Source organism: Strix uralensis, chromosome 16 (genome assembly GCF_047716275.1).
Source record: "Strix uralensis isolate ZFMK-TIS-50842 chromosome 16, bStrUra1, whole genome shotgun sequence".
In the NCBI taxonomy this organism is placed as follows: Eukaryota; Metazoa; Chordata; class Aves; order Strigiformes; family Strigidae; genus Strix; species Strix uralensis.
This window is the reverse complement of record NC_133987.1, coordinates 18,651,229-18,674,002: the sequence shown is the minus strand read 5'-3', so window position 1 is coordinate 18,674,002 and position 22,774 is coordinate 18,651,229. Positions and strand designations below refer to the sequence as shown.

General features: G+C 37.4%; 1 protein-coding gene across 24 annotated transcripts in view; it reads left to right on the top strand.

Annotated features, from left to right (window-relative positions):
- RBFOX1 (RNA binding fox-1 homolog 1) overlaps nucleotides 1-22,774 on the top strand; it is a 919,785-nt gene that overhangs the window by 209,618 nt on the left and 687,393 nt on the right. Inside the window, exon 1 of one of the 24 annotated variants that reach the window (XM_074885617.1) lies at nucleotides 11,299-11,507. The exons of 22 other annotated variants lie outside the window; for them this stretch is intronic. In XM_074885617.1, coding sequence (XP_074741718.1) covers nucleotides 11,463-11,507 — 45 coding nt within the window. In that variant the 5' untranslated portion in view covers nucleotides 11,299-11,462. Of the gene's footprint in view, nucleotides 1-11,298; nucleotides 11,508-22,774 lie in introns of those variants that run through there. One more of the 24 variants, XM_074885621.1, reaches the window with a different exon arrangement.

Sequence of the window (22,774 nt, the reverse complement as noted above, 5' to 3'; positions counted from 1 at the left end):
TGACTCCCAAGAATACAGGAAATTGTCTTCTGTAAATTAAGTCTTACTTTTCCCATTTTATTAAAAAATGATGCCACCTTATTGTCAAAGCATTGGTAGTCAGAGCCTTTCAACCTGTTTTTAAACAACTGATCTAGATAACTTCTGTAGAAAATATTATTGGCCATTGTTTTTGGCATTGTAATTCAAACAAATCTCATCGTGATCAGGATGTGCTGTATGCTTGTCTATTGAGGATATTAAATATGTGTGTGTATATAAACATATATGTAATGTTTATTCAGTGCAGCAGATGTTCAGGGGAGAGAGGAGTAATTTGAACTGTGTAATGCAGTACACAGAATGGTAATGGCTTTCCTTTCCCCTCCATCTCTTTCTGCCCAGTTTGTTCTTGCTGCAACATTAACTCAAGCCTAGCAATAGACTTCTATGAAACTGCTTTCCTTACTGCTTGGTTCTCTCAACATCTGTCCTCACCCCATTTCCTTAGGGCTGCACCTTTTGTGCTTGCTCCTTTAGGCTGTCTGGAGTTTTAGTGCTTGGCCATTAGAAAGTTCACACCTAAAATATTAGCAATTCCCCCCACTTGCCACATTTTCACTTCTCAAATCAAGTTACCTCCAAATGAATCTTATTTACTGAAGCCCTAACATTCTATCTTTACCATCTTTTCTATCTCCTTGACTAATTGATACTGGCTCAGATAAATAAAAGTCTTAGTTCTTACATGGAAAGGCAGAGAAAATGATTGCAGGGAGTGACCTTTTTAAATTCAGTAGAAACATCTGGTTTCTTCTGCTACAGGCTCTAGATCAGTCAGACTTTGCAAATAATGGTAGCAACACATCATAATGTTTGAATTTATGGCGAGAAATTTGTTAGTTTTCTGACCTGAATTGTTAGCAGTGACAGAATACAGGATCTTCAACACTGTGCTAAACAAGCAGTCCTGCATCCACTTGCTTTCAGGAATACAGCCCTCCATGCCTGTCGGGACAGGTAAGGAAACGACCAGGATGTCCTGCTGCTGGACACCAGCTTCCCAGGGCAGCAGCACAAGTCATACGGAACTGATGGAATGAATGATGGTACAGGGTATTTCTTTGACGTTCCCCAGCAAATTTATTAGTTTGGCAACCTTTCTGTGATTTTATACGTAAATATAAAAATATCATTCACATATAAATATATTTTTTTATATATAAGGATAATTTCCTAGATCTCTTTGTTCTTTCTTTCTAACTTTCCACTAGAGTGAGATACGACATACTTAACCTTTGAGTAATATTTTATTTCAACATGATATAAAGTTGACTCGCAGTTTTATTATTACTGTAATTTTCATTCAAAATTTTATATCCACAAATTAATTTTATTCAGCTTTAGTCAATGTGGAATATGTTGTCCTGACTCGTCGTCTGAATTTTCACTATTTTCCTTCTCTGTTCAAAATGCGAATGCCATTTGGTTTTCCAGGTAAAATTAGTACTTAAACTAAAATGCTATAAAACCACTGTTATCTTCTGAATGGTGGGATTGAGGGTTTTCCTGAAGAAAAGTGAGGAGAGCAAAGGGCGTCAACTGATCTGAACCTTAGAACATGCTAGAAGCTGGGGGCATGTGGTAGGAACAACGATTGTAAAATCACGAGGGGAAAAATAGTAGAATGAAATAATAGTGCTGACTATTCACATGGTTTTAAAAAGAAGTCTGCTCTCTCTGGAAAAGCATTTTTGGTAGAAGTTGGTGTCTGGAGCAGGGGCATGAGCATAATACCGTGATGAAAGTGTAATCCAGTGTCCTGGTTTGGAAGAATGTCTTTCCTTTAGTGACATCGTTAGCTCCATGTGCTAGATTGAGCAGAAACAGCCAGAGTCTGGCTCTGGGAAACACTGTTTCATATGCTGGGTAGTTCAGAGTCTGTGCTTGTTCTCTGTATTTCCACAGGCTTTACTGTTCTCTAGTGACTGGTACTGATTATGTTAGACACAGGGAAGTGGAGCATATGGCTCTATTTGACCCCAGCCACCTTTTTATTAGCTACGTAAATAATGTGTATAAGCTATATATGCTCCTCACTTGTGGACTGGTATCTTTATTCCATTGCCAGGTTAAAGAGCTGTCACTGTACAAGTAATAAGTTCTTTCATTTTCTGCCACTGATTGTGCGGGAAGGATTCATAGCCTTGATGTCCAAATTTATACCCAAGAAATCGGAGTTAACATTTCTTGCATGTGGATAGACCTCTGCCTGAACTGAGTGTTAGTCCTAAGAGGATCCTGGCAGCTGACTGCACTGAGCACCGTGCTCAATCTACCTGCCAACATGTATCTGCCCAGTCGCATTCCTTATGAGCCAGCTTTGTATCCAGGAGATTCTGTCATCCTCAAAATATTTGGTCTGTTTTCCCATATTGTCTGCATTTTAAGAAATTCATACTGATTCACATTCCTTAGGGCCAAATTTCTGGCACCCAATTTCAAAGTTTTGTCTATTGACACTTTCTTCAATGCTGCAGACGCAATTGCCACAGACACAAGAGATGTGTGCCAGAAAATCACCATATAGTCATAGAAGTGTATTTTATCCATACTGGATTTATTACTGAGTTACAGTACGGAGCGTGCGAAGCAGTGGGCACTCTGTCCCCTTGGCCCACCAAAAATGTCTAGTATATCCAGGTGCAGGGAGTGAGGAAGCACCAGAATACACAATGTCCTCTTCCTTTTCCTGGTTTTCCATTTTGAAATTTATTTTTCACCCAGTTGGCAGCCTGCCATCTCTTGCCTAGTGCAAGGCAGAAAAGGGCTGTTCATGTAAGCTTTACGCTGCTTTCTTTCGAGGGACAATGTAGCACGCATATGTTTTGATCTAAGGTTCGTGCTATTGAGACAGAGAAATGAGGAGAAGTGAAATATGTGATGAACTTGTTTTCATTGCCTCTAGTGAACAATATATGACAGTTTTGAGAAATCATGTGCTCAGAAGAGTCATGATTATGCCATCTGAATTAGTGAAATAGAAGTAAAGACTTTTTATTTTCTAACAGACTATTTTCACAGTGGTTGACCGATAATAACCATCACTTCAGTCACAAGGTCAGTAAGTTCACGTGTAAGTACGTCAGGATATTTAGTACACTGTGAAAGCCTATAATGTTTTTTTGATTAATATTTTTCTTGCCCTACAGTTTTGGGCTGAACGTTTTCAGTCTTGCAACCAGTAAATATCAGAGTGCTGTCATTAACAGTCCACTTCTGAATTCTTCAAAGCAAATTACTTGAGGAATGGCATAGAGTATGTGGTTGCTGTCATGAGTATTGAAATTATCTCAAGCATGTTGTGGTTTTTTATATGGGTACAAATAGTATTGTGATGAGTAAGGCTTAAAAATGAGTAAGGCTGAGTTAGAGAAAATTTTTTGAGTTTTTACTTACCAAGATCTACTGTTGGTTTGTGTTCAGCTTTGGAAGTATTAAAGCATTGGAATGAGAATTCTGCTTACTAAACAAAACAAAAAGTTTTGGTTTACTTACAGAGAAAAAAATACATCAAGCTTGTGTTTTGTTTGTTTGTTTTTTTTAATGAAAGCCCAAATAAAAAGTGTTCTGAAAGGAAACTTCAAAAACGTCTAAAATTATGAGTATCTATGCTTCAGGTGACAGTGCAATTTACAGTTGTTCAGCAGGAAAACCCAAATTCCCCAAATCCTGATGTTCTAATGTATCTTTAAAAAGAATCCACAAAACCGATAAAACCCCGTTTATGTATTTTTCTTCCTGGCATACTTCCACTACTCAGTAATGAACAAGACATAAAGATGATCTGAGCCCGAGAGTTTAACCAGATGTAAAAATACAGCAATGCATCCTGGCCCTCATTCAGGCTGTATTTTCCTTTAGAAAATCCTTTCATGTGCCTATGGAATATCAGAGAGAGATAATGATCTGTTGAGTATGAGCAATGAAGTAAGACGCTCAGTCAATAAATTTGCTCAAAATGCAAGCAAGTGAAATAAAATATTGTCTGGTACAGCTGTTCAGTTACATATACATTGGTCAAATTATTTCAAATCTTATCCTATACACAGATGTTTGGGTTTGAGTATAGCATATGAGAAACGAAATGTTATTTATGTGTATTTACAGGAATTTGTGATAGGGAAAAGAATTGAATTTTACTTTAAAATTTTATTCTGAATCTCATACTAAATCTGTTTAAAATGAAATGTACCCTATTAATGCTGAACTCCGCATAATGATCATTCTTGTACAAGAATTCTATTTTAAAATCAAAGCTAACCAAAAAAAAAAGCATTTTTATCAGCAGAATATTGAACTTCAATGAGAATTTAAAAATCTGATAAGTTATTTTTTAAATAATTCAAAACAGAAAAACATCACAATTTTTTTTCATTGTGAACTTTTCATTATATATTGCATTGTCTGCTGTCATGGCATATGTTGATGTAGTCAAATAGGTACTCTACAGTTCAGCTAAAAATACATAGTCAATATTAACTCCTGAGAAGCTTTTACTTCTTCTGAAATAAGACTTAAATGACCCAGATTTTTTTTTATTTCTTGCCACATTGTATGATATTGGCAGTAGCAAGAAATGTCTCCCTTAATAGTGGCTTAATTTTTACTTTAAAGTTTTGTGTTTATCACAACCAGAAGTATTTTGCCACCTCAGGGGTTTATCCATTTTTCGAAATCTTTTCATGATATTTTACATGTAAAAACTGTGCTGTCTGAAGCTGTGCCATGGATGTTTTTTGTACACAGGTCATAAAAAAGCTTATTTGGAAATCTCTGGATTTATTAGGTGACTTGGAGTGCCATTGTATCCAATTAGTATTTATCTCCCTTTCAGAGTAATTTCTTGGAATATATTTGCAATTTGCAAGATTATATATGTAATTGTATATTCTTTTGGGTAATTATATGTATATTTTAGTTATTCAGTACATTAAATTATACTTTATTATGAACTGTTTACGGCAGTTCTCACTGGAGGGGGGGGAGGAGGAGAGAGAGAGGGCAAATGGAGCTGAATGTGGAGTAAAACCAAGGGAAATCTCATATTAAAGATTCACCAATGTATCTTTGCAGACTTTATGCAAATCCAGTGGGTATTTTGTGAAAGTGTTAATGAGTGTCACATCCTGATTACTGCAGATTTCCCCTTACATTTCCAACCGTACCAAATCCAATTGAAACTGCTAAAATAACACCAGAAGTCCACAACAGTTTGTCAGAAAAATGTGTGAAATTTGTTTTTAAAAATATCATACACTAATTATTCTTGGAAACATTATATATAGATGTTGATATAAAATACCCTGTATACATTCCCTGATGGATGACAAACTTAACGTTGGTCCCCGTAAATCCTTCTGAAGGACCATCTATTTTTGTGGTATTTTTTTCATCTCACTACAGAGGAAACCATGTAATTTAACTGCCGTGGCACTGAGGTTCCTATTAGGAATCTCCTTGTTTACCAACAGTGACTAGGAACAGCCCTTTTGCTACAGCACATGCTGGTCCTTTTGCTTTGGGTGGTGTGGCCTGTGACATATGAAATGACTCCAGACACACTGATTTAGTTAATCTCCAAAACTGCAAAGAATGCAAAGTAAAAAATTAAATTTTTTAAAAATAAAAATCAATTAATTACTATGTTTCCCTTGACCTAACGATTATTTTAAGGATTTTGAACACTTCAGCCAGCTCACTTGTCTGTCTCCCTGTGTTATCATTGCCTTTTGTGGTGTGGGCAATCTCTCCACCAGACCTACTTCTCAGCTTTTGCTGGTTTTGAATTTTTGAGATGATTTCATGCTCCCTTCACTCTCTTTTTACTCGGTCTGGCAAACCCGTTCTGTCTTTAGGACTGGGCCAAGAGAGCCCTCGCAGGTTCTGAAGATCTCTTCAATGTATAAACGTTTGACAGGAGGGAGATTTTCATAACGCCACTTTGGGATGCCACTGATACGAAGGCACCTGGATACGATAGCAGGCAGTTGGTTGTGTATCTTTTATTTAGCCTGTCTTTATCTGACAACTTACTGTATGGTGTTAATACAATTCTGAATGCCTGCATATATGACTAGTCATGACCATAACGAGCCTGTTTATTTCAAGATATGTAGTGGCATCGTTCATTTGCACATTAAAGGAAACTTTGTTGAAAGAAGACAAATTTGAGGCTACAAAAGCTTTGTGATTATTATAATGCTAATCTGTATTCAATCCCATATATAAAGTGTCACATCTCGAATACTTTAAAAAATTAATTAGTCAACTGTGTTGTGCCACAGATGAGCAGGAGCAAGTGGTTGCTTGCATCCACAAGCTGTGACATTCTCTGTGCCAACATGACTTTAAAGGAGAGAAGGCCCACAGTAACTGAGCTGGAGGTGGTCCCATCCTCTTCCTTCTACCTGATAGCATACAAGGTTGTGGCATTTGTGTGATAGTGTTATATTAAATGTTGAAAAGTAAGTTTAAAGTATGTCAAGTAACAACCCCTACAGTGCTTTACATCCTGTATTTATAAAGATATTTAACTCTTCACATTATTTTAGTAGGAAGTATATAGTATGCATCTGATGTTAGTGACAAAAGTATCACTGGGATATTTTGCAATCAGGAGAGCAACTGTAAATGTAAGTAGGTTGTGTAAAAATAAATACAGCTGCTTATTTGTCATTAACTAAGAATAAAAGATATGCATTTACCCAATTTCTCAACAGAATTGTATCTCCTTATGCCTCACAGATTTGCATTGGAGGATTGTTTCTTTGCCCACTTTCTGGGCCAAATATTGTCATGAAGTCTCTAAGTAACTTGCCCATCATTCTTTTTTCATTCCTCAGATCGCTGCCTGTATGGACAGGCAACATGTCAGACTCACACCTGTCTCATATGGGATTGTGCTCACTATGCTTTACTTAGGAAGTATAGTGAGAGGTCCATATTCAGACTCCGCTGAGTGTATGTGCCTCATAGGAGGCCTTAGTGACCCCTCAGTGGCTTACAGTTGTGGTCTTGGGACTGGAAAATGTTTTCTATTAGCTGTATTTGATGTTACGAATAGCATTTCAGATGGATATAATCACATTTACAAATTCTTTATAGATACTATTTGTGAGCCACGGGCTAAAGAAAAAATACTGACATTTTGAATATATAGAAAAAAAATTTGTGAAAACAAGTAGTACTTTATATCACTGATTCTTTTGAATGTCCCTTATGATGGTCTAATGCTAAACCCACTCATTTTTGTGTACTCTTGTAATTAGTCTCATTGTGAAGTTAGCAATATTGTGGATGCTTGCAGGATCTGGCCCTTGGAGACCATTTTAAATTCTGATGGGTAGAGGAAAAACCTGTGTTTTCTGGTTCTATTTCTTTTGATAGTTTAGGTTCAAAAATCCTTATAATTTAGATTGTCTCAAAAAGATTATATTTAGCATCAGTGTAACATCATAAATTCTCAGATTTAGGTTTCCTTGAGCTTTGAATGGCTTGTTAGGATTGTGACATTTGATCGATGGTGTGCTTCTTAACACGTCGGTCATCTTCCTGAGACTGGCACACTGTAACCATAAACCATTTTGGAATAAAACTGCAGCATGTTTAGCATAAATCGCATGATACTTCTCCATCTGAATGTGCTTCATTAGGCTTTCCTTCTGTAATACTACTGGATCATTAGATGGCATGTAGAAAGAAATCATTTTGGCAGGAATCCATCAGGCATGGAGAGCCCCCATGTGTTTGACATATAAATGCATTAAAGATTAAACCACGTTTCACTATAGTGTAAAAAAGTATTTTCAAAACTGTACAGGTGCAGAATTACCTGCAGCTCAAGATCCTAATTTTGGATTTTGCCAATCTTTATTTTCCTTCAAAGACTGTGTTGCTTTTTAATAGTTCTCATAGCACAGAAACTTCGTTCAAGAAATTAAGACTAAACGATTACACACTGAAGATTTTCAGCTGGAAGCTTTCTAGTATGACACGCATACCTTGGGATCAGTTTTAAAAAACTCAGACAAGCCACACCATTCACTAAAAGGCACCTACTTTACAATTAGTTACTTTGGTCTATTTCTCTGTGAGGTAATTTTCTTTGTAAAGTGGAAAATTCAGAATAAAAAAGCTCCCTTTTTAAAGAAGAAAAGCATGTAAGGGCTTAGATAAACAGCTGAATTTACTTAGAACTTCTGATGTGACACGAGACGTAATGTGATGACACTTTTCTGTATTATTCCATAAATTCTTTGAAAATGTTTATTTGAAAATCTCAAAAAAGGTAGAAATCTGGAATTACAGAAACTGCGGTAGTAATATTTCAGTTAAGTAATGTGTAGTGTAGTGGAAAGAACAAAGGTTAGAGAGGCGTCTTCCCCATGATAGTACGCGTGTGTGTAAGACAGTCAAGAGAAGGATCTCTGGTAGCTGAGCCATAGCAAGGCCTGTTCTTCCCTGTTGCAACTTCTCACACAAGCTTTTGCTTATCCCGCAGATCACTTCACAGGGAAGTTAACACTTGGTCTCGGTGTTGCTCCGTTAACACTGTTGCTCCAGTGGGTACTGTTCCATGCAAAGGTGCAGAAGCATCCATGCTGTCAAACGAGGGGACGGTATCCCTGATAAGGTTCTGCAAACCTCTGTACAAGGATTCAAGGACAAGAAGGGCATCATTTGACCATTAGAGCATTTAAAGAATTTTATCTCTTGTTCATATGTAAGGTGGAAGAAACAATCAAAGACTAAAATTATCCATTGTTTAGAGAGTGGTGAAAATGAATGTATAAATGTATACAGGTTTTTTTTCAAGTTAATTCTATAGACTGAAATGGGACTTTACTATTCTCTCTTTAAGTTGGATATAGAAATTTGGACTATTATTTTGATTGATCATCTAATCGTTGTCACAACTTTGTGACTGATGCAGCTTGTTCTGCAGCAGTATGTTCTTTGCCAGTCCTCCCCCCCCATATTTATTGCTAATGAGATAATTAATTACCTTGAACTCATTTTCATTACTTGACTAAGGAATTGCAATCTCTGAAGAACAGCACTGAGTACCACATGTAGCATCTGCTAGAATTGCTGGTCCTCGGACTGAATGACCATATGTACTGCAAAGGCGAGAAACAGCAGGCCAGAGGTAATGGTAATGTTTTTTGACTGCTTTAACTCTAAGTGACCTTGCCCTGAACAAGGTGTTTTTGAAAAATAGCAGTGGCAATTGCTGCTGGTGCCATTTTTAATGTAATTCTGAGCTTAATACTAAGAATGGGCAGACATCAAAATCAGATTTAAAAAACAGCCAACCCGTAGTATTTTGTTGACTGTAAATGATTGGAGATGCTGTTTTAGTAATCCCTGTGTTTTAGTTCATCCGCGTTTAGACACACAAGGTGGTTTAATTGGAATTTCTAGTATTTCAGTGCTTTAATGCTCTGAAACATATTAACTCTGGCTTAGCATTTAGTGTTTATTCATTTTCAGAGCACTGTAGGGCCATTAATCGTCAGAGCCCTCCTGAGAAGTAAGAGATAGGAGATAGGCACTGTAAGTATTATTATTCTAATTTTACAAGTGGGAAAACTGAGGAGATTAATAATTTGGTCAGGGCCACGCGTTAGGCCGATGTGACTTCTGAGATTCATTTTGGCTATTAGCCCACTGGTCAGGCCAGCCCTTGCAACATTCTACTATTTAAATTATACACTTAGGCCTTGTTGTTATTATGATACCTTAATTGTCCCATAGTCTGTCCAGGTAGACAGTTTTCTTTTCCCTTCAGGTAATAAAGTGAGCATGGCTTCATTAAAAACTTCAAAACAAGAAAAACCCTATGAAATCAGGTTCTGAATCTAATATTATTTTGTATGTTTTCAATTTTCATAGAACATAATTAAACCTTGTCTCTCCTGCTAAAAATGGGTGCAAATTCTTTGACTTGTATATGTGAAAAGGGAATGATTAATAGAAATTGTTTTCTTAGAGATCGGTTTGTTAGTCTCCTTTCTGACTGCAAAATAATGATAAATATCGAAATATGTTTTACTGAACTGTTCATTATTTTTGTGAAATAGTATATATGTGGTATGAAAATACATTTTATAGAATTGGAGAAGTCCTCTGAGTGATATTCCTTAGAATGTTTCAGTTTACTCTAAGTGGTTATTTGTTTACAGTTTGTAACTCCAGTGGCGTAAACAGATGTACTTTGAAATAAGAACTTGTTTGGTAGGGTATAAGCAGTGCTTTGGTGTAGCAAAAGACATCACTTTTTAATGTCTGAGACAAACACATTTTTTTTCTCTGCTCCACAAATGGATTAATTGCTACTGTCTCTTATGGAAGATGTTTAGGTTTTGCTTCAGTTCCAGCCAGTTTTTGTCTTAAAATAATAACTTAGTTTACAATGTAATTATTTTAAAACAAGTGCAGAATTTCACAAGAAATTAATCATCATTTAATCAAAATGTTAACCATTTTGGTTAGATGTTTTGGTTAAATATTTTACATAACAAAATGTTAACCACTTTGTTTACATAGGATTGATCACAATGGTGAAGCCCTATAAACTTTAGCACCATCTAATACTTTAATATCTAATATTTAATACATACATTAAGACATTCCATAAACGGCTTATTGAATGTAATCTGCCCACCTTCCTTTCCCGTGAGGCTGTCGTTTTTAGCTAAGCTAGTGTGGAACTGCTCTTATCTACAAATAAAACAAAATGACTTCACTGAATGCATATTGAATGCAAAGCCTATCAGGGACACAGCAAGGGAAGGGGAAAAAAAAAAAAAAAGACACGGAAGGGCTTTAACATCTTGTAGCAGTACATAGAGCGCAGCATATTGAAAGTCATAAATACTGTCCCAGAGACATTTTGAATAATGTAGGGATAGCGTAAGTAATTGGAAGTGCTTACACTGTGCCTGTAGACATTTCAGTGCTCCTGAGTTAGAGGAGGTTGTCAAGTGCGGGCTCGGAGGACTGTGCAAGGTGCCCTACTCTGTCATGTGCTCCATATTTAATGCTTGAAGGAGCAAGGCAGGACACGTGCGGCGGAGCCAGCGGCCCGGCGCGGGGCGGCGCGGAGGGGAGCGGAGCGGGGCGGTCCCGCGGGGCGGGGGCAGGATGGTGCGGGGCGCAGCGCGCGGGGCCCCGGCAGCGCCGGCCCTGGGGCGCGGCTGGCCCGGCCGGCGGCGCGGCCCCGCGGGGCGCCTTCCGCGCGCGCTGTAGCTGGCGCCGCCCGGGCGCGGGCAGCCGCAGGTGCGCGGGCAGCCGCAGGTGCGCGGGCCCCGGCCCAGAGCGGCGCGGGCAGCGCGGAGCCGGCAGCCGCTCGCAGGGGTCCCCCCGCTCCTCCCCCGGCCCCTCCCGGCGCGGGAGCAGGACGCGCTTCGCAGCCGACAATGAAATCTTGGCAGCTAATTGCAGGCGTGGGAGATGCCCTTCAGGTGAGGCACAGCGGGGCTGGGAGAACGGACGGGGGGAAGGGGAGCGGAGCGGAGCGGAGCCAGCGCTGCGCCGGCCGCGGAGAGCGACCCTGCGCCCGGCCTGGGAGGCGGGGGGGTAAGTTGGGAGGTTTGGCTGCCGCCGCTGTACAGCCGCCCTCAGGGGCTGCCCGGCGTGAAGGCGGCCAGGTCGGTGTGCGCGGGGAGCGCCGGGCTGCGCGGGGAGCGGGCCGCGGGCGGAGGGGAGGCGGGAGCGCGGGCAGAGGCGGGCGCTGGGCGCTCGGCTGAGCAAAGGGGGGTGTGTGTGGGGGGGTGTGTGTGTGTGTGCCAACTTCAGCGGGGCCGGGGGCTGCGCTTCGCCTTCACCTTCTCTTTCTCCGGGCGTGTATTTGTGGCCGTGGCTGTGTGTGTGTGTGCGCGCCTGGCGGGGGCTTGTCTCTGCGCCTGAACAGAGGAATGCACGGGATGCTGGCACAAAACAAGATGCGGGGGGATTATTTGTCCTTCCTCTGTGACTGGCTGAAGTTTATGTGAACTTCGTCTTCAAAGAGCTGTTTAACTTTCTTTTGATGGGATATACATTAGCATTTACATGAAATACGGCAGGAATCTCATTAGGAATGGTTTTGTCAGATGAATTACTGCCTTTTAGTAGACAATTTACAGGACTGCTGAACAAACTGGTTGCTTATTTAACTTTAGGGTGCCTGTATATTATCAGCATAATATCACAACGTTAGAAAACAAAATTTATATGAGAATTTTAAAGTTTTATTACTGTACTTGTTAAAGTACATGGGATAAAATGGCAGCAACTTTTTCTTTATAAATACAGTTGAAACAAACAGATAAATTTGGCTAACTCCATTTCTTTGTAGATACATTTTTAAAAAGCAGAAATAGAGTACAAAAGACTGGGATTTTAAAACGTATATCAGTTGCCAGCCAGATATAATTGCAGAGTATTTTAAACATTTTGAATGATTTTAACAATGTTCTTTCTTTAAAAAAAACCCACACTTCAAAGAGTGGAAAAAATATTGAGAGGAGTAGGGAAAGTGGGTTTTGCTAGCTTTTAAAAGAGGAATCTCTTCCATACTCTAATAGGAGTATGATGTTTTTTAAAAGACTTGCTGTCACATGTAGGAGACCATGGCACAGTCTAGTAGTGGAATGCTGGGCTCTGTGCATTTCAGACAGTAAGGGTTTGGTTAGCAGCTTAGGCACCATAAAATCACATTGCTTTCAGGACCGTACATCAAATTCCACCTCAGGTATTTTATTTAGATGGATAGTGAGGAATTCAGTAAGGTCCAAAACAGTCTTTGTCAGTTCTGCAGTGATAAGGAATTTGGTCTTGATACAGAAGTAATTGGGATTTATATAAGTATTAAACAGAAAGTTCACAATTATTTTTGCTTATGTAATAGTTAAAAAAAATTGGCTTCTGTATGGTACGTTGGTTTCATATGTATTTCTAAAATGAAGCAATGGACATGTATAGAGTTTGAGTGTTTTGATATTCTGTTTGTAAATTACAGCTTTTTCTTACACATTTAATAGTCACGTTGTTGATCTGTTTTTTGAACATGCAATTGAGGTTGACTTCTGAAAAGTGAGCAAAACTGTGATTAAGTAAACAGAGTTCCCTTGTCTGCAGCAAGAGCAGTAGTGGTATATGTTATCACCATTTTCATATTTGAATGATTTAATGGAAACAAGGTGGACTTTGGTTTCGATCCTTCATGGGGAGCTTCTCTGTGAATGCCTGTGTAGAGCCTCTGTCAGTCATCAGTTTTACCTCCTTTAAACCTACATATCTGTTAAAGATTTGATTATCTGTTTCAGAGTTTTTCTTCCTAAAGCAGCACCAAATTTCTTGGTATTTTAGATGTTGTAAACATACAATATCTCACATTCCCATTGCCTTCCCTTTAATATGTGGGCAAGAAGTTATATTTAGTCAGTGCCATCTCCACATCCAATACATTGGTAACTCGGCAAGTGTAAGTAGAATTAATTATAACCCCTTCCAAGCACAGTTTTAGAAAGATCAAGCTTTATGTTTTTACCTACTCCTACGTGAATAAATATTTGAAATCAAAATAACAATAGATGGATGAAACAACTTTATTATTTAGCAAGGTGTTATATTCAGTCTTTGTAACTTCAAACCGGTTTCTTCAGTCGTATCTGTATTTTGGAGTTGTTCAGATTTTTTTTTGGATAAAATTCTCACATAGGGTCTCGGTTTTGCTCATAAACTGCAAAACTGTTTCAGGAACAAGTAATAAATTGATTTATTCAGTGATAAGCCTTGTGATGTAGAAAAATGTTCCTAAGCATAATATTGGAATTTTGGACTTTTTCTATTGTCATGAAAAGTATTTCTATTAAACGCTAATAAATTTTATTGAGAAATATGTTAGAACTGACAAATGAAGCATCCAATTGGAAAGAAGGAAGAGAAATACAATTAAGTCTTGCTTTTAAGTTATTGTGGCAGTAATTGTGAAAAAATACCATGAAAAGTAAACTAGGGGAAAAAATGTGTAGAGAATTTTAACCACAGAAAATGTCTTGACTAGATTTTACTTCATGCTAAGAAGGAGTTATTTTTAAGATAGCTCAAGTTGACTAAAGTCAAGATTTTAGTATATTTCAGTGATAAGGATTTTGGAGTTTTTCTTGGAATTACTATGCCACAAGATAGTATATTTCTGGATTTTAGAGATGGGAACAAAGACTACAGAGGGCCTTGATTACTTCAGATGATTTTTTAGTGTCTTGAGGTTTTTTGGATATATTTTAAGGTTGGGATATAATTTACAACATCTCCTAGGAACTAAGCATAACTTTTGAAATGTAGTAACGTTATGTGAGAATAAAGTTTACTTTTAAAAACTATTATTGTGCCATAAACAGTCATATTTTCAATCCATCTAAAAATCAATTTTGAAAAGTTACCTGCCCTTAGTTTTGTTTTGGAATATGTTGCAAAGGTATAGTTCTCATAAACTGAGTTGTCAGGAAATAACAAATTCAGTTGAATACACTGATCTATAGATGATTGATTTTTACAGGTATGCCTTTTTGGACACAAGACGTACCACAAGTATATAGTCACCAGATGAAAGAAAAGAGCAGGCTTTTAATTTAAAAAGGTGCATCATAAGTATATTTTCTCTAGAGTTCAAATGCTGGGGGATTGCATTTGGGTGAGGTACCAGAGAGGTAAATGAAAAGAAATAAATGTTTAAGTGAGACTCTCTTTGGTAGCATTTCTTTCAAAATTCTTCTGTGAATAAAATTTAATTTTATAGCCTGAGATATTTTGTCAGCTTTGGACTTCTGTACCTGTAGGAATAAGTCTTTTCCTTTTTTTTTCTTTTTTATTTTTAAGGTATCAAGTAGAGATGTTAAGGAACGTAGCAAAGCTGCTGTCTTCAGTGACACTGTGCACTCGCTACTTTTACTTGAACTTCAGTTTGGACAGTGTGAGAATGCGTTTGCTTTGGGGGATTGGAATAGAGTGTAAGCGTTTCTGCTTTATAGTTGTCTTCATCATGCCCATTCTGCATCTGATTTCAGTTAACCATGTTAAATTGCATAGGCTGCGATTTGCCTTCATTGTCATTGAAAATGAAGCACAGTATGGCTTCTTCCACCAGGTTGCAATCAGAGACTATTTTTGTTCTGTAGTTAATTACAGATTTTTTGAACAGCAATAAGGCTTCAGAAGAGTGATATTTTTCTGATGGTCAGGAATATTTTAAAAATTACTGTAGTATCACAGAAGCTTATTAGTTGCCTTTCACAAACATGAAGACACACTCAAACTTTTTTTTAAAGTACTAAAATGGAGAAACTGCTTGAGTCAGCAGTAACATCCAGATTCAGCAAAACTAGGTTATGAATTCAAGCAATTAAACATGACAAAATGCCCAGTTTTACTGCCTTCACTTAATACGCTTCCAGTATTTTTTCAGATACATAAAAACTTAAAAATATTCTTTTCTGTCAGGTGTTCACAAAAAAAGTACACCTCCAAACTCCAGAAACTGATGAAAATCCTCTTGCTTTGCATTTGCACCTTTAGTTTTTATTTAAATATTTTTATTTGCAGGAGAAGCAAACACTAATATTTTCTTCAGTTTCATATACCTGGAGTTCAGCATCTACTCATTTATGTACCTGCATTTTGGGAGAGAGAATTAAAAAGAGACTGGTTGAATGTTTAGGAATTAATAAAAGCATCTAATTTAATTAATACTTAATAGGTATTAAAAATAAGATTTTGCTAAAGATTAGAAATCCAACCAAAATTTTCATGTGGAAGGCCAGAGGATCCATATTTTTGTGCTTTTGTTTTTATGTATTTGATTTTCAGTAATTTAAAGCGGGTTTCCTAGTTAGTAATTATTGCAAATTCAAGCAGGTAGAAAAGGGGAGGGAAGTAACCAAATGCAAGTCTTGGTATTAATGACTAATGGACCAACCTGAACTTGACCGGAGCTTTAGCAAAGATCATCAATTCACTGCTTGTATCTTGGAGCGTGATGTAAAATGCTAAGAACAACCTCCCACCCTTTGCAAATGGAAATTGTTCTGCCCACTTGTGCTGCGGTGCTTTCTGGACAGGTGCTTATGGTTTTTTAATGTAAATATTTTCCTTGTTAACTTTGAACTTTCTGATTACATGAATTATAGCAATCCAGGAATCAAGTTTGATCCTTTTTTCAGGTAAGTAAATTGTAGCTTATATGAGGACTTGTTTCTGACTACTAACTAACCTGAATCTAATGGCTCTCTACTTGAGCTGTAAAAATGTATTACAGCAAAGTGCAGCAAGAGACAGATGCACATTTGGACAGTTACGTGTGCGCTGCTGAGAACTTGCACTGTTACATGATGCTTTAACAAAAATAGCATCATTTCAGTGAACAATGTCATTTAAGATGAGACTCAGTATCTTTGAGGAACTACTGTCACCCTGAAGCGAGTCTTCTAAGAACATGACACTGAGATCAAGCCCTAATGGGGTATCATGGCTCTCTCCTTCTGTACTGTTTTACATGACTTGTATGTTTTTGTGTTAGCATCAAGTGTTCACCTTATTACTCTACCTTTCTGACACAATGTGTCCTGGGGTATTGTAATCCTGGGACTGCAGCTCAGCTCTGGCCTCTGATTTTTCATGACCCAGCCTTTTAATGTAGGATATCAACAAGTGGTGTGTGTAAAAGGAAGAGATTAATTTTTCAGAAGAATGTATCTGCTATCAGCTGTGTATGCAGGCAAAGTTTGACACTTGGTTGTGATATAGAGGAACCTCAAACCATTAATTTTTTGTCAGAATATTTTGCAAGACTGAACTGAAAATCAATATCATCTAATGTTTTCTTTTGAAGACTTTTGATATTTTTAACACATGTATTTATTAATAAGTTCTGTATGATGAGCAGTGGCATAAGGTCCCATTTTTCCATGTTGCCAGTTCAGCCAGCACGACATGAGGCTGTAACCAGGAGACAGTTACCAGGAAAAGCAGGAAACCGCTGCCCGTGCCAGGGACCAAAATCATCTAAGAACCAGATCTCATTTCAAATGGCATTTCATTCCAGCTGAGAGGCTTTCCCAATGTCAGCAGAGTCAAAAATCCAGTCATGGCAGACTGAACTTTGTACCATCAGAGAAGCCATGGGAATCAACTTATTCCGTTTTGACTTTCACATTGAATAGTATGAGTCTTTTTCTTAATGCTAGTTCTTTCTTTGAGCCACAATAGGAAGTAATATTTACTAAAAGAAGATATTAAGAATGGCATTGGGTATTTTAATGAAGTTTCTTTTCTTGCAATTGTATTTTCAATATGTATCCATCTCTCCAACAAATATCTATAATTATGAGGACGGGTAAATCAAATTCAGCACAGTCGTGGAACACCTTAGCAGGACTTCTGTTTGCCCAGATTTTAGACTCATCAGAACAGAGCATTTTACCAACTCCGTGTGGTAGCTCTGGTTCACTAATTGTACCCCTTCTTAATACAGTGACTTGAGGATGGTCTTTAGAGCTAGAAAACTGGGGTCAGAGAAGAGCTCAGTCTTGAGATACGTTACAGTCTGTGAATTGTTGATGAAATGAAACTTTACGAAGAGCGTACACAGGGATGCTCATCATCTTTTGGATAGGCAGTAGATACAGTGGACTGAGTTCCTACGCAATCCTTGCGTGTCCTATAAGAGGAGAAACTCCTTTCATCAGGTCATGCCATAACTAAAAAGAAGCAATCTTCTTAAATGAGTAAGTGCAAGTAATAAATATCAGCCATGTTATCCAGCTCTCTCACACTCTTCCTGTAGCAGTCATTAACTACTGAACAACGAAAAATAGAGTAAAGCTCAAGTATGTTCTTCTCAGTAATTATTATCATTCAGACCTGGGGCAGGGCACTGTGAAAAGGGGAGGCAGTACAGTAATTCTGCTTTCATTCGTTTTCACCTATGCGTAGCTGAGCAAGCAGTGAACACAATTCCATTCTGATGTTAAAATGAAGAATTCGGTGATCACAGAGAAATAGTGATGGAGAGGACCACTCTTCCACGTCATTGAATGCTGCCCTGCTCCCTGAAAGGATCATCTTTACAAGTGTCATTTGTGATAGACATCTAGTAAATATTTAAAAACTGTTAATAAGGGAAGTTCCATTAACTCCCTGGACTACCTGTTCCAGTGCCTAACTGTCTTTACTGTCTTGAAAAGTGATTTTTTTTTTTTCTAGACAAAATCCCCCGTGCTGCAGATGACATTAGTGTTTCATGTTCTCAGTGAACCTGAAGGAAAAAAGGTTTCCCTTTTCCCTGCATCAGTCTGTGACAGAGATTCCAAATTCAGACTTCGGGTTTATGTTTTAATTTCTGTATTTTGGTTCAAACCTTTCTAATTGTTATTTGGTTTGGGAATCTTTTAATCTAAGACGTGCTTTTTGAACATTTTGCGTTTAAGTAAAAATATTGAATTCAAATAGTTTTAACTAATGATTGGGAGCCAAATATTGGCCATGATTTATAATATGATCGGGATTATATAATGGTTATTGTAAGACATTGTTAGACATTTGAGACTGTGGTTCTCACAGTAGACTTGAGATCGCTAAGTCGCCTATTGGACTTTTTTGAGGCAGAGATTATGACGTTTATTATTTTGCTGAAGTCTACTTGAAAGTTTTTTTCAGAACCTATTATGCTCCTAAATTTATAGAAGTGTGTAAATGTAAATGTGTGTGTGTGAGCATCTTTGTCATAAAAAATAAAAGTTAAATGCTTTTGCTGATAAATTCAAGAGTGGATTAGTTCTGCCTGCTCTTGGTTCACATCATTTTTCAGAATAATTGTTGCTAGATGCATTTATCTTGTCTGTATAACCTCGCAGAGCAGACGTGGGGAGAGAAGAAATGCAAGACAGGGCTTTGGAAGACAAGTCTTTTGGAATAAGGGCTGTGAGGTCATGCTGGCATCTACTCTACTTGACCAGTTTAGCAACTCCACACTTAGAGGTGGTGTTTCCCAGAAGATCTGAAGGACTGCTCTTGGATAACCTCCTTCCAGCCTGTATTATCCCGTGATCCTTTGTTATCGGCTGGGTGGGCCTGGCGAGCAATGGGTTATTTCAGTGACTCAGCACTGAGGGTAAAGCACAACAGTGATAAAATGGGAAATGCTTCTGCCGTTTTGGAAGACACATGTACCTACGGAAAATGATGCAAATCTATTCCAGAAATTTGTAGTAAACTCTGTTTAGGTAATGAACAGCTAAAGGACTAATACTATAAAATAATTGTGTGTGAGTCATTGGCTAGTGTATAACTTGATCTGGCTATGCAGTAGAACAAGAAAAGTAGAGGATGCAAATTTCAACTGATGATACACTGTCAGTATATGACTCAGGTAGACTATCTTGTGCATTCATAGAAGTGGGGTGGATTGGGCTGTTATTATTTTCTTCAAGTTTTAGCACTACGGAGGAGCCAAGGGCATTGTGTCCATTAAGATAACAGAAGACAAAGATAGATGAGGAAGCTGAGATTCTTAGGGGGAATAATCTTTAAAAATGGCATGCAGGATGTATGTTTATTCCCCCAAATCTTTATGTCTGTGAAGCATAAAGATTGTGAAATTCTAACTGGATCCAAGCAATTTTCTACAGGCAGTTATTTAATTTGGGGTGGGGAGGAAGGTTAGGTAACTAAAAATCCTTTTTAGTTATTTTAACAAATCAACAAATTTCATCAATATTTTAAGAAAACCGGAAATGTGGAAGAAAAAAAGAAACAGAGAGCATTACAACTTTGACATGTTTCATTTTGGCATTTAAAAAGGAATCGTCTGTTTCTTCCCCCCACTGAGAAATTTCCTTTCTATTTTCCTGCATGATGTAGAACTACAAAAATACTTGGGTTTAACTACAGTTAGTAATAAATGTTTCATTTGCTCTTTCAACATTGCAGACAGTGGACTGCATTTTTGCTTAAACGAACAAATTCTAACGTGCAATTGGACATAACAGCATTGGCGTGTTGTTCTTCATGTCTGTAGTGAGTAGGATGTGAAGCTGTGGGCTTAAATTACACAAAGGAAGCTTTAGATTAGGCATTAGAAAGGCTTCCTGAGAGTAGGAATACTTAATATTTAATTAGATGAGTTAGGAAGATTATGGGATTTCTGTCACTTTGGAAAGCAACTGTCAGAAAAATGCAGCTGTATGCCTTTGTATGTAAAGACATACTATACAACTAATTTATAACCAACAAAACTTGTTCTCATTTCTGTGTATTCCTTTTACTGAAATAGAGTGTTTCGCAAAACCTGAACTTATTTCCCATTCAGCAGGTGGATCTCTCTTATATCTCTAGCAAGAACTTCTTTTAAAAAAAGCTCTGAATCTGACCTTTTGCTATTTTTACACATCGGTGAGATAAGTCAGTGAATCCATATTATAAATATTTTCCCAAGAAACAGAGTTTGGAAAATACTGGACTTCTGCAAAGTTTCTGATAAAATCTTGGATCTTCCTTTGGGCCAATTTTTTTTTTTTTTTTTTTTAAGTACAGTGCAATAAGAGGTGTGCACTTCTTCAATCCCTGCTCCCAACTCACCTCTCAAGTGTTCAATCTTATAACGATGTGATTGCTGGTTAAACTTGTATGTAGTTTACCACTTAGTTCTGAGAAAAAAATTTTGGTCTGTATTTATGGAAGCACTGAATAATCCTCTCAATAAGGGTCAAGGCAGGTATAATATACTTAGAATTGGATGCATTTAATGAATTGGTTCTATATAAACTCATAACATCTATACTGCATCTGAGGGTTTCCCTTATTCCTTTAGTATTGCCTTTAGAATTTAAAATACAAACTTGTCATCTAAACTAAGTTATTTTGAATATATTTTTGCTTTATTTATAGAAAGTAATTTTTTATTTTGACAACTGCACACTTTCCCATCTTCTATTAATGACATAACATTAAGGTTTATGAATAAAAAGCTGATTACATAGAACATAGTAGAGCAGTTGAGACTTATTTTTACTATTTAGGAAGTGTAAGAGAGCATTGGGCCCAGACAGGCTCTGTTGTGCTGTTTTCTATGTAACGTTCTACATATTCTATATAGCAACCAACAGTCTCTGACAGAAAAAGCTTCAAATGAGGAAACAATAGAAATGAAAAGGATAGTTCCTAACCAGTCAATGCACATGATTGGTTCTTGTTTTGGGAATTTTAGTTTACAAACTAATTGCAAGTTGCTTGATGCAGTATAAGCATTCTGAGAAGGATAAGTATATTGGACACCCTCTTCTCTTTTTTTTTTTTTTTTTTTTTTGTGTTGTTTGTTTGTTTTTTTGTTTAAGCTACTAGAGCCAACAACTAGTTTGGTGCAGGACAGAAGACTGTGTTAGAGGGAACTAACTAAATCCAGTCTGTGAAGACAGTACTCTACCAATTGCTGTGGAAAATACATCTTTCTTAAAGACAGAGAAGGAACAGTGGGGAACAAAGTCCCAGTGTGCTCTGGACTCCTTTTTGGTAGGACACAAGACCCTGTTGTGTCTAACTATAATTTTTCTAATTAGCTTTTACCTTTTTGTGGACAGACAAATAACAAAACATACTATTCAGCTTAGAAATGACATCGTTTTGAATGAAGCAATGCTACGATTAAGTTCAAAGAAAACTGTAGTTTTAGAATAGACTGTAGCAAATAGAAGACTGATAGGGAAACACTAAATAGCATTCTGTAATATCTGTATTAAATAGCTGCCAAGATACTTATTACTTGCAGGCATTTCAAACTTCAACGGGTTTATAAAGAATTTAATATTTTCATATGCTTCAGTGTAAAGCCATCTGTCGCAGTGACAGAACAAAGTGTTGAGAACAAGAACAAACGTATGTTTATGGAACTACTCCATGAAATGTTAACAAGAAAGACACAAGATACACAGCAGTATCTTGTAACAAATGGGCAAGGGATTTCAAAAAACATGGCAATCATCTTCAATATTTACAATTATGATTTCTTTTCTAATTTCTTTTTGTGTAGAAGTGTTGAAAAATAAAAGTCTATCAATACAGATGGTGAGGGAGACAGGAATACTGAGTAAAATACTGTTTACATCCACCTTTTGTAGTTTTTCATGTTTCTGCTCTCTTTTCCTGCAGTTTTAAGCTTATATCTGGATGCACCAGTATATATGTTGTACGTTATGTAGTGTTTCATACCTCTGCTGGACTTTTTAGTGCAAATTAAACAGCCTCAAACACTCACAGGAGCTGAACTTTACTAGTACCTTCTTCCCATCCCCCGTTTGGGACAGATTTTTATTTGTGACTGCACAAAAGAATGAATCACATTACAGTGTTTGAAGTTAGAAGTTGATATAGTGTGACTTTTAACCTGTCATACCCCAAATATGGGACACAGTGTGGGCTAGTAAGAGATACAAAGAGATTATAGGGGAAAAAATGGTACTGAGACATCAAAAAGAAAGCAAGTGTTCAAGAAAAGTTACTTTGAATCTTTTGTCAATGGTATCGCAACAAGAAAAATCTAGTTCTAAAGAACCTCTACAGTTGGATTTTTAGTTCTAAGGTATAAAGGATGTATTCTACAGTGATTCTGTTATCTTCAGGTCTCCATTCTTTCTATGAGTTTGGGTGACTGGGAGAAAGGATTGAATTAGATTGTGCCTTAGCAACACTATGAATT